Here is a 15,214-nt window from a genome sequence, read left to right as displayed (position 1 = left end):
GTAAGAGCGAGTATTTTTAGGATACTTAAATTTGCCGTTATTTAAATAAGACTAGGTGTATTACACAGTTACGAATCCTAGGCAATACACATTCAGGTAGAAAATTTTTCTTACTATTAAGATTGTTAAGAGAATGCTCTGATTGCCTTCCTTTATTTCATCATTCACACTTTCCGAGTTCCTCACATACACATAAAATACCTGTTGAAGAAACACAAGAGTTAAATGAAGTTTCCTCTGCTTGATGCATATAAAATTTGTGCACTAAATATGCAAACGTTGAACTTGAATTTGTTCTCTGTTACTAAAGTCTGTTGATGAGCTGACATCCTTCCTTGGTTGTAATCTCCAACACCTTCTGCCTTCCAGTTGTATGTGGTAGGGATTGGCAGATTTCTTCTTCTATTTTTTCATCTAGACTGATTTTATTTTTGACACATAAATATTACATATTTTGTTCGATGTATGCTAACATTTATGAACATTCTCAGTACTGAGAGGCCTTGCAGTGTTCTTTCTGGTTACAGTTCTGTCATCATTATCCTCACCTCCTTCTAAAAGCCAGCCGACACTGATCAGAATGTTAAACACCAAATAGCGGGAGCTATTTTGCAAAATAGCTAGAAATAAACGTGTTAAGTCTTAGAATACGACTTTTCACAATTGTAAAATACCTAGAAATAGGTACTTTTTTCACAATTGTAAAATAGCTAGAAATAGATGTGTTAAGTCTTAGAATAAGATAATTATTGAAGTTAAGCACTACATTTAGTTTTGCATTTCCCTCAGTTCCATAAGATAGGTAAACGAGAGGGAGTATATAATTCTCATTATTCATTTTACTAAAAGTGAATGTTCTCAGAAGAATCTATTATTTTTTCTGCCAATAAATGCTAAAAGGGATATTTTAAAAATTACTACCATTTAGTGAGTGTCCACACTATGTGAGATCCTGGGCTTGGCAGAATACATATATTACCTTCTAAGAGCAAACATTATTTCAATCTTTTTATAATAGATATTTTATAATAAAATACCCTTGACTATAGTTTTGCAATTCTGATTCGTTCTTCAGATGAATTTTTTTAGCTGCCTCCTATTAAAAATACTATTTAATGGGGCGCCTGGGTGGCTCAGTCGGTTGCACATCCCACTCTGGCTCAGGTCATGATCTCATGGTCTGTGAGTTCGAGCCTCACATCGGGCTCTGTGCCCACAGCTCAGAGCCTGGAGCCTGTTTCAGCTTCTGTGTCTCCCTCTCTCTCTGACCCTCCCCCGTTCATGCTCTGTCTCTCTCTGTCTCAAAAACATAAATAAATGTTAAAAAAAAATTAAAAAAAATAGTATTTAGCATTAATGATTTTTAAATTTTTTATTTAAGTTTTTATTTTATTCTATTTTATTAAATGTTTATTTATATTTATTTATTTATTTAGAGAGAGAGCATACACGTGTACCATGGTGGAGGGGTAGAGAGAGAGGGAGAGAGAATCCCAAGCAGGATCCACGCTGCCAGCACAGAGCCTAATGTGGGGTCCATCTCATGAAGTGAGAGATCATGACCTGAGCTGAAATCAAGGGCTGGGCACTTAACCAACTGAGCCACCCAGGTGCCCCTAAGTTTTTATTTTAATTTGAGTTAGTTAACAGACAGTGTTATATTAGTTTCAGGAGTACAATACAGTGATTCAATAGTTTCATACATCACATGGTGCTCATTAAGAAGTGTGCTTGCACAGGGCGCCTGGGTGTTTCAGTCGGTTAAGTATTTGACTCTTGATTTCGGCTCAGGTCATGACCTTATGGTTGGTGGGATTGAGCCCCATGTTGGGAGCCTGCTTGGGATTCTCTCTCTCCCCCTCTCTCTCTGCCCCTCCCCCATTCATGTGCGCATGTGCTTTCTCTCTCTCAGAATAAATAAACAAACATTAAAAACAAAAGGAGTGCGCTTGCAAATTTCTTTATAGTGGGAGTGATAAAGTCCAGAACTGTGATGTAGATGACATTTATCAACAGTTGCCCCCAAATTCTCAGCAGCGCTTGGTTTCTCCCAGAAGTGCTTTGTAGCAACATGATTTCCTTCCCTTACCAATCACATCTCCAAAGCAATTTATTGACACTAAGTGGCATGCAATCAAAGAGAGCAATATGTCACATCTCCCATGTGATCTGATATTTAGGAAAAGGGACTCAAGCACAGTCATCAACTTTATTCAGTTTTGCAATCTTAGTTTCAGAACTTACCAGCATTGAATAACTCCTAAATTTTATACTTGTTTCAACACTGGGCAAAGATTTCATTAATGGGCTACATGGTTAAGGCCAGTCACACAGTAGGTAATATTGCTTACCTCCATAAAAAGTATGAAAAATCTAATTAAAGTGTAGAAAGGTATTGAAATCATGCATAGAATTAAACTGGGGTCTTCAGGTTTGGCTGATGATTGGATGATGAGTAAAAATATTGAAATCTAGAAGAAAAATATCCATAGGTATTTTAATTTTCTCAGTCGGATAATATTTTAAGCTTTTTAAATGAATAATCTGTTTTCCTAGGAGATATTCTCATTTTCACTTTATATATAGCAATATTGCTAGGTTTTCCTCTTTAGGAAGGAAGAAACTATCATTACAACTGAAACACAAGTTTATAATATCTAAAAGATAAATATCTTTTATTTTTATTTATTTATTTTTTTTTTAATTTTTTTTTTCAACGTTCATTTATTTTTGGGACAGAGAGAGACAGAGCATGAACGGGGGAGGGGCAGAGAGAGAGGGAGACACAGAATCGGAAACAGGCTCCAGGCTCCAAGCCATCAGCCCAGAGCCCGACGCGGGGCTCGAACTCCCGGACCGCGAGATCGTGACCTGGCTGAAGTCGGACGCTTAACCGACTGCGCCACCCAGGCGCCCCAATATCTTTTAAATATCTAGAAGATTTCACACTATCTGATATGGATAGAGAGTAACAATAAAAGAAAGGGATATTACATTATTTACCCTGTTCATCACCAAAAAATCCTCATATGCTTTTAGCACTAGCATATAATTTAGAATTAACTAATGATATGACTTGGAATCTTAAAAGACAAAAAGACAAAATAAACGTTGAGGTATTTATTGCCGTATTTAAGCAATAGGAAAGATATGAGAATTATCCATTTTGACACTAAGGTAGGAATAGTGAAAGGTTGAAAACACCCTGGGAGGAATGAATAAGTCAAGGGGATAAAAGGCACAGCAGAAGACATATAGTCAATGGTAAGGTAATAGCGATATATGGTGACAGAGGGTAGCTACCCTTGAGAGCATAGCATAACGCGTTAACTTGTGGACTCACTATGTTGTTCACCTGAAACCAACGTGACGTTTTGTGTCAAGTATACTCAAAACAAAATCCTCAGAGAAAAATAATATGGACAGCACCATACATGGCAGCCCATATTCCCAAGTCAGACTACTTTGGTGGTTTCCTAAGTGGACTCCCTGGACCCAGTTCTCCTTTCGCCACAGATCCATGGGGCATTCTGAAGAAGGATTTGGTTTGGTTTGAATAAGAATCACTTTCTTTTACATATTCCATGTAAGTCCTCTGATTGCAAAGATCGTTTTGCTCGAGCAAAGTGTCTGGCACTTTGTAACAGAGAAATGCAATAAATATGAATGAATGAATGAATGAATGAATGAATATTGGAAAGGCAGGAGGATTTCTATCTTTATGTTTTTATTCATCAAATAATCAAAAAAGATACATATTTAAAATTTTTTTTAATGTTTATTTATTTTTGAGAGAGAGAGACGGAACCCAAGCAGGGGAAGGGCAGAGAGAGAGGGAGACACAGAATCTGAAACAGGTTCCAGGCTCCGAGCTGTCAGCACAAGATATGTGAGCAAGATGTGACCTGAGCTGAAGTCGGATGCTTAACCACCTGGGCCACCCAGGGGTCCCAAAAAAGATACATATTAAGGGTTCAATTTATACAAATCACTTTGTGGAGTGGTATTGTAGTTACTACAGTTGTAGGAATAAAAGAGGGTGAAAGACAAGAAGAGGCTAGAAGCTGTTACTGAGCATTTACTGTTTACCAAGGACTTTGATGAGCAGTTGACTAGCACTGTGATGGTCAATGTGCTTTGAAAAAGTCAGTCCTAACCCTTTAAAGTATTATGGTTATTATATATATTTTCCGAGGGTCAGATAAATGAATTGACTTGCCCAGTGTCTTACAGCTATTCAGTGCTAGGTCAAGGATTCAAACCGGGGGCTGTCTGGCTCTAGAGCCCAAACTCTTAACCGCTATACTTTTATAGGAAGATAACCGGCCTTACATCAAGTCAGTGGACATGACGTCGGCTGCCATCATACATATGAAACAGATGATAGAACAAAAACGCATATAAATAATGTTTCCTCCACAAGCACCAGAAACATTTTCTGGAGGAAAAAGCAATATAAACAGAAACAGGTTCACTAGTTTATTTTATAACCTTGTATCAGAATCTCCTTGAAGATTTACTGTTCATGCCATTTATAAGTAATAAAGGTTCTGCTGTAACAAAGTATGCAGCAATATATCTTCAGTTATAAAAAACTGAAGTTAAACCTTCTAATTCTAAAAATGCAATTAAATAACTTATCTTTGATAACCCTACCTCTCTTCTCTTATTCCCTTAATGCACTAATTACCTCATCTATCTTGTCCCAAACATCAGAAAAATAAAAAGAATCCTTCCATTGGATCTTTCCTCTGGCAAACAATACCAACAACATTACATTTAAAGGAGTTGTAAAACACTTCCTATTTCTACTTCCCCATTCTATATTTATTCTTCCATCTGCTATAAACTGGATTCTATATTCACTGCTGTAAAAAACTGAAGTTTTTTTAAAATTTTTTTTAACGTTTTTATTTATTTTTGAGACAGAGAGAGACAGAGCATGAACAGGGGAGGGTCAGCGAGAGGGAGACACAGAATCTGAAACAGGCTCCAGGCTCTGAGCTGTCAGCACAGGGCCAGACGTGGGGCTTGAACTCACAGACCGCGAGATCATGACCTGAGACGAAGTCGGCCGCTTAACCGACTGAGCCACCCAGGCGCCCCAAAAGCTGAAGTTTTAAAAGTTAGCTGTGGACTTCTACCTGTAGAAATATAGAAGAATAGATATCCTGAAAGACCTTACCCGTGCCATCTAAAACACATGTCCTTTAAATACACTGCTAGTCTCGGGAAAAAAAGAGAGAATTCTTTGACAGGAAACACAAAGCCTGAAACCTAACTTGGACTATTAAGTAAACACTAAATCTGAGCGACCAGGGAACAAATCCCAGTTCAGGGATTGAGAGGTCCTTCCCTCCAAACACCCTCGATAGAATAAGTATAGAATAAATAACCCTCTTCAGGGGTATTCCTTGCAACCCCCATATTAAGGCATGACGCTCTAAGATGGTGAATGCCCTACATGGGCTCTACACTGTACTTCTTGCGAAAGTAATTGAAAATTCTTCTAGGATGAAAATATCCCCAGTATGAGATCTTGAGAGTTCCATACTTAAAGGTCAACTAAATATGTGCACCCAGCTAAAATAAATAAATAAATAAATAAATAAATAAATAAACAAACAAACAAACATTCAAATATACAAAGCAGCCAGCCACAACAAGTGGCTGGGGGGGGTGGAGTTTGGGGGGGGGACAACCAACAACAGATTATAACTATTTGAAGACTGTTATCATTGTCAAAGAACAAGTACAAATATTATTTAAATTAAATGTATAAGTAAATCAAGTGTGGAATAAAGAACACAAAAGCAAGTAGCAAGAGATCATGAGAAACTGCTGGATGTATCTGAAATAGAGCCAAATCGTTTTAGAAAACAAAGTTGAAATTTTAAAAAGTTGATCAAAGATTAAGCGTAACTCAGAAATAGCTGAATCAAAAAATAAGTGAATTGGAAGGAGAGTCTGAAGCATTTCCCAGAATGCAGCAAGGACAAGGACATGGAAAGTTTGAACAAAATGCTAAGAGATGTGGAGAACAGACTGAGAATAACACTAATACTATCTCAGTAGAGTCAGGGAGCAAAAAATAAATATTTTATTCGCACTTTCATAAGAGAGATAATATTTAAAGAGGTGCTGGATATATTATAATTATATTATATTTTAATAATTTTAATAATTTTAATAATTATAATATTAAAAGAGAAATTCCTGGAACTGACAAATGAATTCACAGATTCAGATGGCAAAATTCATTTGAAAAAAATGATAAATACAAAGAAATCCACACCTAGAAACAATGTAATGAAATTAAAGGTGCGAAAGTCAAAGACCTTAAAAGTAGTCGAAGACGAATCCTCTACAAAGGAATGGCAGACAGCAATACATCTCAATAGCAAAAAGGTCAGTAAGAGGTTAGTGAATTTAGGTGATAAGAGAAAATAATTGTCAGCCAAGAAATTTATATGCAGTAAAATTAACTTTTAAGAATGAGACTGAAAAATGGCCCTAATGAGAATAAAAAGACAAAGTTACATGTGTGAATGGTGGACAGTCAACAAAAAGTGTCTACAAATATTTTTTAACTTCTTAAAATAATAATGTTTATTTATGAGATTAAAAATGAGAGGACCAAACACTAGAGAATATCATGTAAGTAGGGTGGGCAATTATTGATCATAAAGTATCCAAAATACAGTGTTGGAAGTAATCAGGATATTGATTAACTTTAGGCTCCATTAAGTTTGGCATGGGGAAAAGAAAATCAAGGATATTATGGGCTGAGTTTTGTCCCCTGAAATTCACATACTGAAGTTCTAAGCCCAGTAGAACATGATTGTATTTGGAGATGGGGTCCTTAAAGAGGTCATTAAGATTAAAGATGTCATGGAGGTGGGCCCTAATCCAATGTAACTATTGTCCTAATAAGAGGAAATTTAGACAGACAGACAGACACACACACACACACACACACACACAAGATCACAGGAAGTCTCTGAGAGATGATGGCCATCTATAAGCCACCACATAATGCACATCACAAATACAAAGCCATGAAGTAAAAAATGATATCACCAAATTGAAGTGTATAAACAATCACAAGAAATTCATTAAATTAAACGCATAGATTGTCAGATTGAATTTAAAAATGACAACAAATAAAATCCAACTATATTCAGTTGGCAACAAACAGACACGAAAGCATGACACCCAAAGGTTGAAAGTGAACCCGTGGCAAAACGATTTACCAGGCAAAAGCTAAATAAAAGAAATCTGGTATACCTATATTAATATCTGACATAACGACTTTATGACCAAAAGCCATTATGAGAATAAATAGGGCCACTACCTAATGATTCCAGACTTGAATGATCAAATAAAATATGGGTTTGAACAACATGGGTTTGACCTGTGCAGGCCCATGTATACATGCACTTTTTGTTCAATAAATGCAGTCCTGGAAATGTATTTTCTCCTCCTTATGATTTTCTTAATAATATTTTTTTCTCTAGGTTGCTTTGTTGTGAGAATACAGTATGTAATACAGATAACATAATAATATGTGTTAATCGACTGCTTATGTTATCGGTAAGCCTTCCAGTCAACAGTATACATCTGGGGGGGAGTCAAAAGTTACACGCATAATTGCGACCATGCAGAGGGCTGGTTCCCCTAACTCCCATGTTGTTCAAGGGTCACCTGTAGTCTCAAAATATATAAAGCAAAAACTGATTAAATGAGAGGATGAAACAGACAACCCTACCTTTATATTGGGATGAATAAGGGGAGAAAAACCAAACAGATCAAGGACTAATTCCAGTAGTTAAGGAGGCGTTACCTCGTTACGGCATTTGACTATTGTAGCACAAGCACTTATAAAATCGACCCAACGAATGATATGATTGGGTACTGCAAGGAGGATACTTAGAGACTAAGAAGCAATTTAATAGCCTTTACGATCTCTGCCGGCATACTGAATTCTCCAACTGGCTGTATTTGTGACATTCCCGTCCACACTAAATCCAAACCTTTGGATATTACCCACAAAGACCAGCCACTGTGACTGTACCAGCCCCAAAGAAGTAAGATGTTGGCTCTCTTTACCCTAAGCCCTCTGCCCTGTCCCCACATACAGGAGAAGGGGAAACCCAGAAGCAAATAGAAAAATTAAAAGGGTAGACCCTGCTCCCTTTCTCACCACTGGTCCCCAAACTAAGGGCATGCCTGAAGTGGGGTTGGGGATGGAGCTTTTGAGATTAAAGCTATGATTTGGACTTGGCTGGCCTTTTAAGTGAATCTTAATGAGCTATTTTACTATCTGAAATGGTCAGAAAGCTATGATATCTGCTCAAGATGTCAACAAGGCATAGGGAAGAGAATACAGCAGAGTGCCTAATGTAATAAATGTTTTTATTTATTAATCAAACTTTTCCATGTTTATTTGTTTGATTACATTACTAGTCAATATGGTCACCTATCACACTTTTTTTTTTTTTTAATAAGTAGAATAATTCGGGAGAAAAACTACACTGAGTTGAGAGGCTTGGGTTCAGGTGTGATTCTTTTAAGTTCTTCCGACTCTGTAAAATGAGGGGACTGTCCCAAGTGATCTAGTCTTTCAGGTGAGCCCTGCCAGGGTTTCTACAGATATTTTGGTTCTCCCCAAAGAAACAGAGATATAAAAGAGAAACCTCAAAGAACAGATGGAAATAGGAGAGAGAAAATGAACAGGAAATACTGAAACCATGAACACAGTCCAACAGTAATGGAGGTACAAAAGAAGTGATTCCATTCTCTTCTAAGTAACGTATTTAGGGGTGCCTGCATGGCTCAGTTGGTTGGGCACCTGACTTTGGCTCAGGTCATGATCTCATGGTTTGTGAGTTCGAGCCCCGCATTGGGCTCTGTGCTGACAGCTCAGAGCCTGGAGCCTGCTTCACATTCTGTGTCTCCCTCTCTGTCTGCCCCTCCCCCAATCATTCTCCCCCTCTCTCTCTCTCTCTCTCTCTCAGTCAAAAGTAAATAAACATTTAAAAATTTTTAAGTATTTATACTTAACTTTGAATTCTTAAAAATAAGCTTTAAAAAAATTTAATATAAATGTGCATATGTATGCATAGATACTTACAATAAGAAACCCGAGACACCAAAGGCCATTATTTTTTCTTCTCTTGCGAAAGATGAATGAAATCACATACGTGAAGAATATAAGAGAAGCTGCACAACCAACTATGCAAACCACCTGCAAACAATATATTTAGTGGCAAGATTAGAGATGGCAGGTCACGTATGGGATGGGGAACAGGGAGATAATGAGATCATAAGGCTGTGTAAGGCCATTTTCTCACACACGCCTTTCGTTAACGATACAACGCTAATGAAAGTGAATGTTTGTTTCTATTATATTTTGGCCTGGTGAAAAAAATGATCACTTACAAGAGCAAACATGAGCACCAGTGGGAATCTGACTTCCAAAACCGTGAGGCAGTTAATTAAATACACTGAAAGAAGAATCGAGCAGTATAATGGAATGTCCACCAGAGCCTGTCCAATCCAGTATGCCGAAGGACACAGGCCCGAAATCCATAACTGAGACTGAGTTTTTTGCTGATAAAGAAACAGAAGGGATACAGAAGGGTTGGAAATGTTGGGTCGAAAAGGTATTTTGTTTATGCGAAAATACAAACTTTTAACACATTTTAGAAATAGCATGTTGTAATTTTTTTTGTCTGTATTATTTTATATAGTGAATCTGAGCTTCAGTAACTTTCTAACCCAGGTCTAGGTAATCAGGCCTCAGGCAACTAATACCGTCCCAGAGAAACACCGTGTCACTGTGACTGGAGAAGGGCATGTCTCTAAGTATCTGATGTCCAATATGGGAATATACAGCCATTGGCTCAACAGGAAAAGTCCGGATTATTTGTAGAGTTGATTTACTCTTTGATGTAGATAAATGAAAATGACAATAACATAAAATTTTAAAGCTTGATTTACAAAAGTATTGTTAAAAGTTCAGAAACATGGTATATCTTATATTTGACGCTCTATTTAAAAAACACACACACATTCCTTTTGGAACTGTGAAATAACAACACATGGTCAAGAAGCACCACACTTTCACCTCTAGAGTTGATTCAGTAGGATTCCCTTAAAGGTGAGGCAATTTCATGGTCTTGAATAGTGAATTTTCTGACTCCTTTGACATTGTGATTAACCATTTGACAGAATCTATAATGAGACTAGAACAACGACATAATTTATGTGTAGACACATTTTTCTTGAAGAACTATCCTGTGTGTATACAGCAGTGAAATTCTAATTTTTGAAGTCAGAGAAAATCATCTTTGTCCTCCTCCCCTCCCACACCCCCTCTTACTTTGCGATCGCTGAGGCTGCTCATGCCAATGTAAGGAGAAAGGCAGTTTGCAAGGACCAGCAAAAATAAAGGCCCATTCACAAAACCAAATTCCACTAAGACGCCATTCTGGAAGTTCAAAACACACCTGTAAGCTATTGAAATTGTTACATATCATGCAATCAAACATAGTCGTAAGATATGAGATAGTGAGAACTTCAGAATGGAAGCAATATACCTAATTTAAGAAGCAAACACAGACAGGGGTGCCTGGGTGGCTCAGTCAGTTAAGTGTCTGACTTTGGCTCGGGTCATGATCTCACAGTTTGTGACTGTTGGGCTGTCTGCTGTCAGCGCAGAGCCCACTTCTTCCGATCCTCTGTCCTCCTCTCTCTCTGCCTCTCCCTCACTCGTGCTGTCTCTCAAAACTAAATAAACACTAAAAAAAAAAAAAAAAAAGCAAACACAGGCAGAAGTGGCCATGTTTTGCTACCCTAAATAGCAGGCTCCATTCCCAGGAACTGCACGGTATCAACAGAAATTCAAAATCTGAATTCATAGGCATGTATCGAGAGATTGTGAGCAGGTTCTTTTTCATATTTACATCTAGTAATTGTTAAGCAAAGACATATACTCTTTGGAGCTGCACTGATAGTCTCTGAAGCAGAGAGACTGCTTATTCCGGTTCCCTACTTCCAAGTAGATGAATTATAGATAATAGCCTCTAAAACTCTTGAACTTGAAGCTGTTCTTGTCCCTACCTGTGAAATATAATTAGAGGAGAGCAAATCTTTCCTGCGTAAAACACTTCTGGACATCTAGAAATATTTAAATTAATCTTTAAGGCATGGAAGGGTCTTACTAAAAATCTAAGTTGTTTTCCAGACAGGGTAATGTATTACAGTTATAACAATGGACTGGGAAAAAAGAAAAAAAGAGTACAGAAATGGCCTTATTTCATAGGCAAAAAAAACTAGAGGTGCCATTATATTAATTTCTTACTATAAAAATTTCATTCTCTACAACCACTATACATATACTTGCAAACATTCACCCAATTTCCACCATTTTTCCCTTTTTTATCTACAATAATTAAACACACCTGTTAGGAATTACTTGAAGGCTGAGGACAGTTATTAAAATCGTATATAATCAAAAACTGCACTGTATCTCATAAGACACAAAACAGAAAAGAGCCAAGACCCAAAAGGACACTTCAGAATTTAAAACGAAAGAGAAAAAATGGGGCGCCTGGGTGGCTCAGTCAGTTAAGCATCCAACTCTTGATGTGGCTCAGGTCATGATCTCATGGTTCATGAGTTCAAGCCAGGAATCATGGGCTGCGCTTGTGCTCTCTCTCTCTCTTAAAATAAGTAAGTAAACTTCAAAAAAGTAAATAAAATAAAATGATAGAGAAAACACCACAGAACTGTTAAATAATCATAATTTTAGAGTTGGATTGTATATTCTCATAAATTTCAGTGTGATCTATCCGTCTATTTACTCTCCACATTTTTCCCCCTTAAACAAGGAGTTTAGTTTTATTTTCTCTGTGCATTTGCAAAACACTTAGGACCAACGCTTGGTGAGTTCAAGCCCCACACTGGGCTCTGTGCTGGCAGCGAGGAGCTTGCTTGGGATTCTCTCTCTGCCCCTCCCCCACTTGTTCTTGGTCTCCCCGCCCCCCCCGAAATAAATAAATACACTTAAAAAAAATAAAACCTCCTGTGAAAAAAAAAATTACATTAAAAAAAAAGGCCTAAGAGGGATTAGTGCCTTAGCTCTAGGGAGCTACAGCAACTGTGACTGGTCCAAGGAATTGAAAAAATATTGGGAAAATAGAACAGGAGGCAAGAGAACGAGAAATCACTGAGGAAGAGGGCCTTGAAGTGGGCCACCAGGGGGAACTGGAGGCCGGGGGGTGGGTCTGGATGGAGGGAGGGGCCCCCGCTGGTAGCCACTGGGGGGGGGGGCGTTGCAGAGGCTCAGTATATCCACGAGGAGGTATCACTGGAGTAGGTCCACGCATCCCAGGTGGAGGCATAGGACCTAGGTGACCCATGGGAGATCCAAACGGAGGCCCTCGAGGGGGCATGCCCTTTGGAATAGGATGAGGCACTCCAGGTGGCCATCATGATGGTGGCTGTCCCCCACCCCCAGAGCCTGGGGGCCCAGCATGGGGTGTCCTAAGCCATAAAGACCACAGTGGGCTGGCTGCATCTGAGACACCCTTGGATGGGGCATCCCACCTGGTGGGAATGGGTGAGGACGTGAGTGTCCATGCCCAGGATGTCCAGCCCGTGGGCTTCCTGCTGATGGTGGGCCAAGTCCTCCAGCTCCAGGAGGCACAGGTGGTGGGGGCATGGCTGGGGGGTATCCCAGGTGGAAGCATTCTAGGAGGCAGCACTGTGGTGTTGGGGGGAGGGAGGACCCAGGAGGAGGCATGCCTGGTGGAGGAAGCCTGGACCCCAGTGAGATACCACAGGATTGGGGGCTGAGGGTGGATGTGGTGTATACTTTCTACACTTGCTTTAATCAATGTATATCACATACTCAATAAACTCCCCTAGGGAGAAGTGATGTAAGATTAAGGATTTGCATTTGAAGCTTTGTAAGTGTTCTAGATTTTAGAAACTATGTATTAGGTACCTAGTTAAGTGTGAAGAGTTATTCAAGACAGATTCTTTAACAGACCTATTATTTTTCTCTATTATTTTACAGTTTTCAGTGTCCTTTGGATCTTGGCTCTTTTAATGTTCTATGTCTTGGGGAGCTGTGGATAATTTTGAATAGACAAGATTTTATTTTATTTTTTTCAATGCATTTATTTAGTTTGAGAGAGCACTCACGCAAGCAGGGGAGCAGCAGAGAGAGAGAGAGACAGAGCAACCCAAGCAGGCTCCATGCTGACAGCACGATGCAGGTTCGACCCCACGAACCATGAGATCATGACCTGGGCAGAAATCAAGAGTCGGACGCTCAAACACCTGAGCCACCCAAACGCCCCGATTAGATAAGATGTTAGACTGGAAGGATGAGGCCAGTGATAAAACAAGTCTAAGTATCAGGTAGACACTCAAGAAATATTTGTAGAATGAATGAAAAAGGTCAGGCTCTGTTCTAGGCACTGAGGAAACGGATTTAATCCTCACAATAACTATATATAGTAGATACAATTATATTCCCCATTTTATAGACGAAGACAGTAAAGCAAGGAATGGCTAAGAAAGTTCCTAATAAATAGCAGAAACAGGACTCAAACTCAGGTGGTAAGCTATAGAGTTCTCCCCCTTTATCCCTCATTAAATAGTCTCTTATATAAGTCAATACTGTACTTACAAAAGGAAATGTGATTCTCTCTGTTTTAATAAGTTCAGTAAAGTTAAAAATTCCAAGAAGGGCGTTGCTAACAATTCCCATAAGAACAGGAAAACAAGTCATTCTCTTGGTATTACACGCAACTGAAAATCTGTAATCCTTAAAAAAAAAAAAAAAAGACACACAAATATAAGTTTTAAATTCTTAAAGCAATCATACTTTCTGTACAACTTATAAAGGACCAGGGTGGAATTAGGGTGAGAAGGAGACTATTAGTTTTTCTTTGACACTTCAATCTTTTTGAATTGTTGTAAGAATGCATTATTTTGGTAATCCAAATGACTTATTCTATAAATGAAATAGATGAACATTCACTAACATGAAAGGATGTCAACGATTTATATTTTATGTGACAGAAAGAGTTTCAGGGCCCTCTAATACAATTCCAATTTAGGAAATGTGTCTTAGAATATGAGATTGTTCTAAAAATAATGTATTTTTATAAAGGAAAAGTGTGTAGAAGACATTTACCAAACAACAGTTAGAAATATAATATGGGAAAATAAAGAAATGAAATTATTTAGAGAATTTTCCCTTCTGTATTACATATCCCAGTAATGTTTTAATTTCCCTATTAAAAATGCATTGCTTTTTTTCTGCTTTATGGAGGTGTAATTGGCAAACAACATTTTAATTTACTTAAAATGTAGTTCATAATGATTTGACATACATATATATTGTGAAAAGATTCCTCCCATCTAGTTAACATTTCCATCACCTCAAATGTATATGTGTGTGCATATATATTATATGTATGAACACTTATATTATATATAATATATATGAACATTTAAGTTCCACTCAGCAAATTACGATTATACCTTACAGTGTTATCAACTATAGTTTCCACATTACACATTAGGTCTTCAAACCTTATTTATCTTTTTTTTAATGTTTACTTATTTTTGAGAGAGAGAGAGAGACAGAGTGCAAGTGGGAGAGGGGCAGAGAGAGAGGGAGACACAGAATCTAAAGCAGGCTCCAGGCTCTGAGCTGTCATCACAGAGCCTGACGCGGGGCTGGAACCCACGAAACGTGAGATCATGACCTGAGCTGAAGTCGAAGTCGGACGCCCAACTGACTGAGCCACTGAAGCGCCCCAAGCCTTATTTATCTTATAGCTGAAAGCTTATACGCTTTTACCAGCCTATCCCTATTTTCCCCACCCTTAGCCCCTGGCAACCACTTTTCTACTTTCTGCTTCTAGGAGTTTGACTTTTTTTTTCTACTTATAAGTGATACCACGTAGTATTGGCCTTTCTCTATCTGTTTTGTTTCACTTAGCCTAATGCCCTCAAGATCTATCCATGCTGTTGCAAAACATGCATTGCTTTTATAACAAATAAAATCATTAATAACGGTGCCTGGGTAGCTCAGCTGGTTAAGCTTCTTACTCTTGGTTTTGGCTCAGGTCATGATCCCGCAGTGAATGAGTTCAAGCCCCACATAGGACTCTGTGCGGACAATGCGGAG

General features: G+C 38.3%; 1 protein-coding gene across 1 annotated transcript in view; it reads right to left on the bottom strand.

Annotated features, from left to right (window-relative positions):
- ABCA10 (ATP binding cassette subfamily A member 10) overlaps nucleotides 1-15,214 on the bottom strand; it is a 69,576-nt gene that overhangs the window by 13,052 nt on the left and 41,310 nt on the right. The window contains exons 21-26 of the mRNA XM_047080542.1: nucleotides 13,703-13,840; nucleotides 10,385-10,492; nucleotides 9,442-9,612; nucleotides 9,134-9,247; nucleotides 2,352-2,471; nucleotides 115-201 (exon numbers count right to left, since the gene is read on the bottom strand). Coding sequence (XP_046936498.1) covers nucleotides 115-201; nucleotides 2,352-2,471; nucleotides 9,134-9,247; nucleotides 9,442-9,612; nucleotides 10,385-10,492; nucleotides 13,703-13,840 — 738 coding nt within the window. The remainder of the gene's footprint in view (nucleotides 1-114; nucleotides 202-2,351; nucleotides 2,472-9,133; nucleotides 9,248-9,441; nucleotides 9,613-10,384; nucleotides 10,493-13,702; nucleotides 13,841-15,214) is intronic.

The sequence above is a fragment of the Lynx rufus genome, unplaced genomic scaffold (assembly GCF_022079265.1).
Source record: "Lynx rufus isolate CCGP_SWC_20201006 ecotype Redwood Valley unplaced genomic scaffold, mLynRuf1.p SCAF_18, whole genome shotgun sequence".
NCBI classification, from domain to species: Eukaryota; Metazoa; Chordata; class Mammalia; order Carnivora; family Felidae; genus Lynx; species Lynx rufus.
The sequence above is the reverse complement of the archived record's forward strand: the minus strand, read 5'-3'. Positions and strand labels throughout refer to the sequence as shown.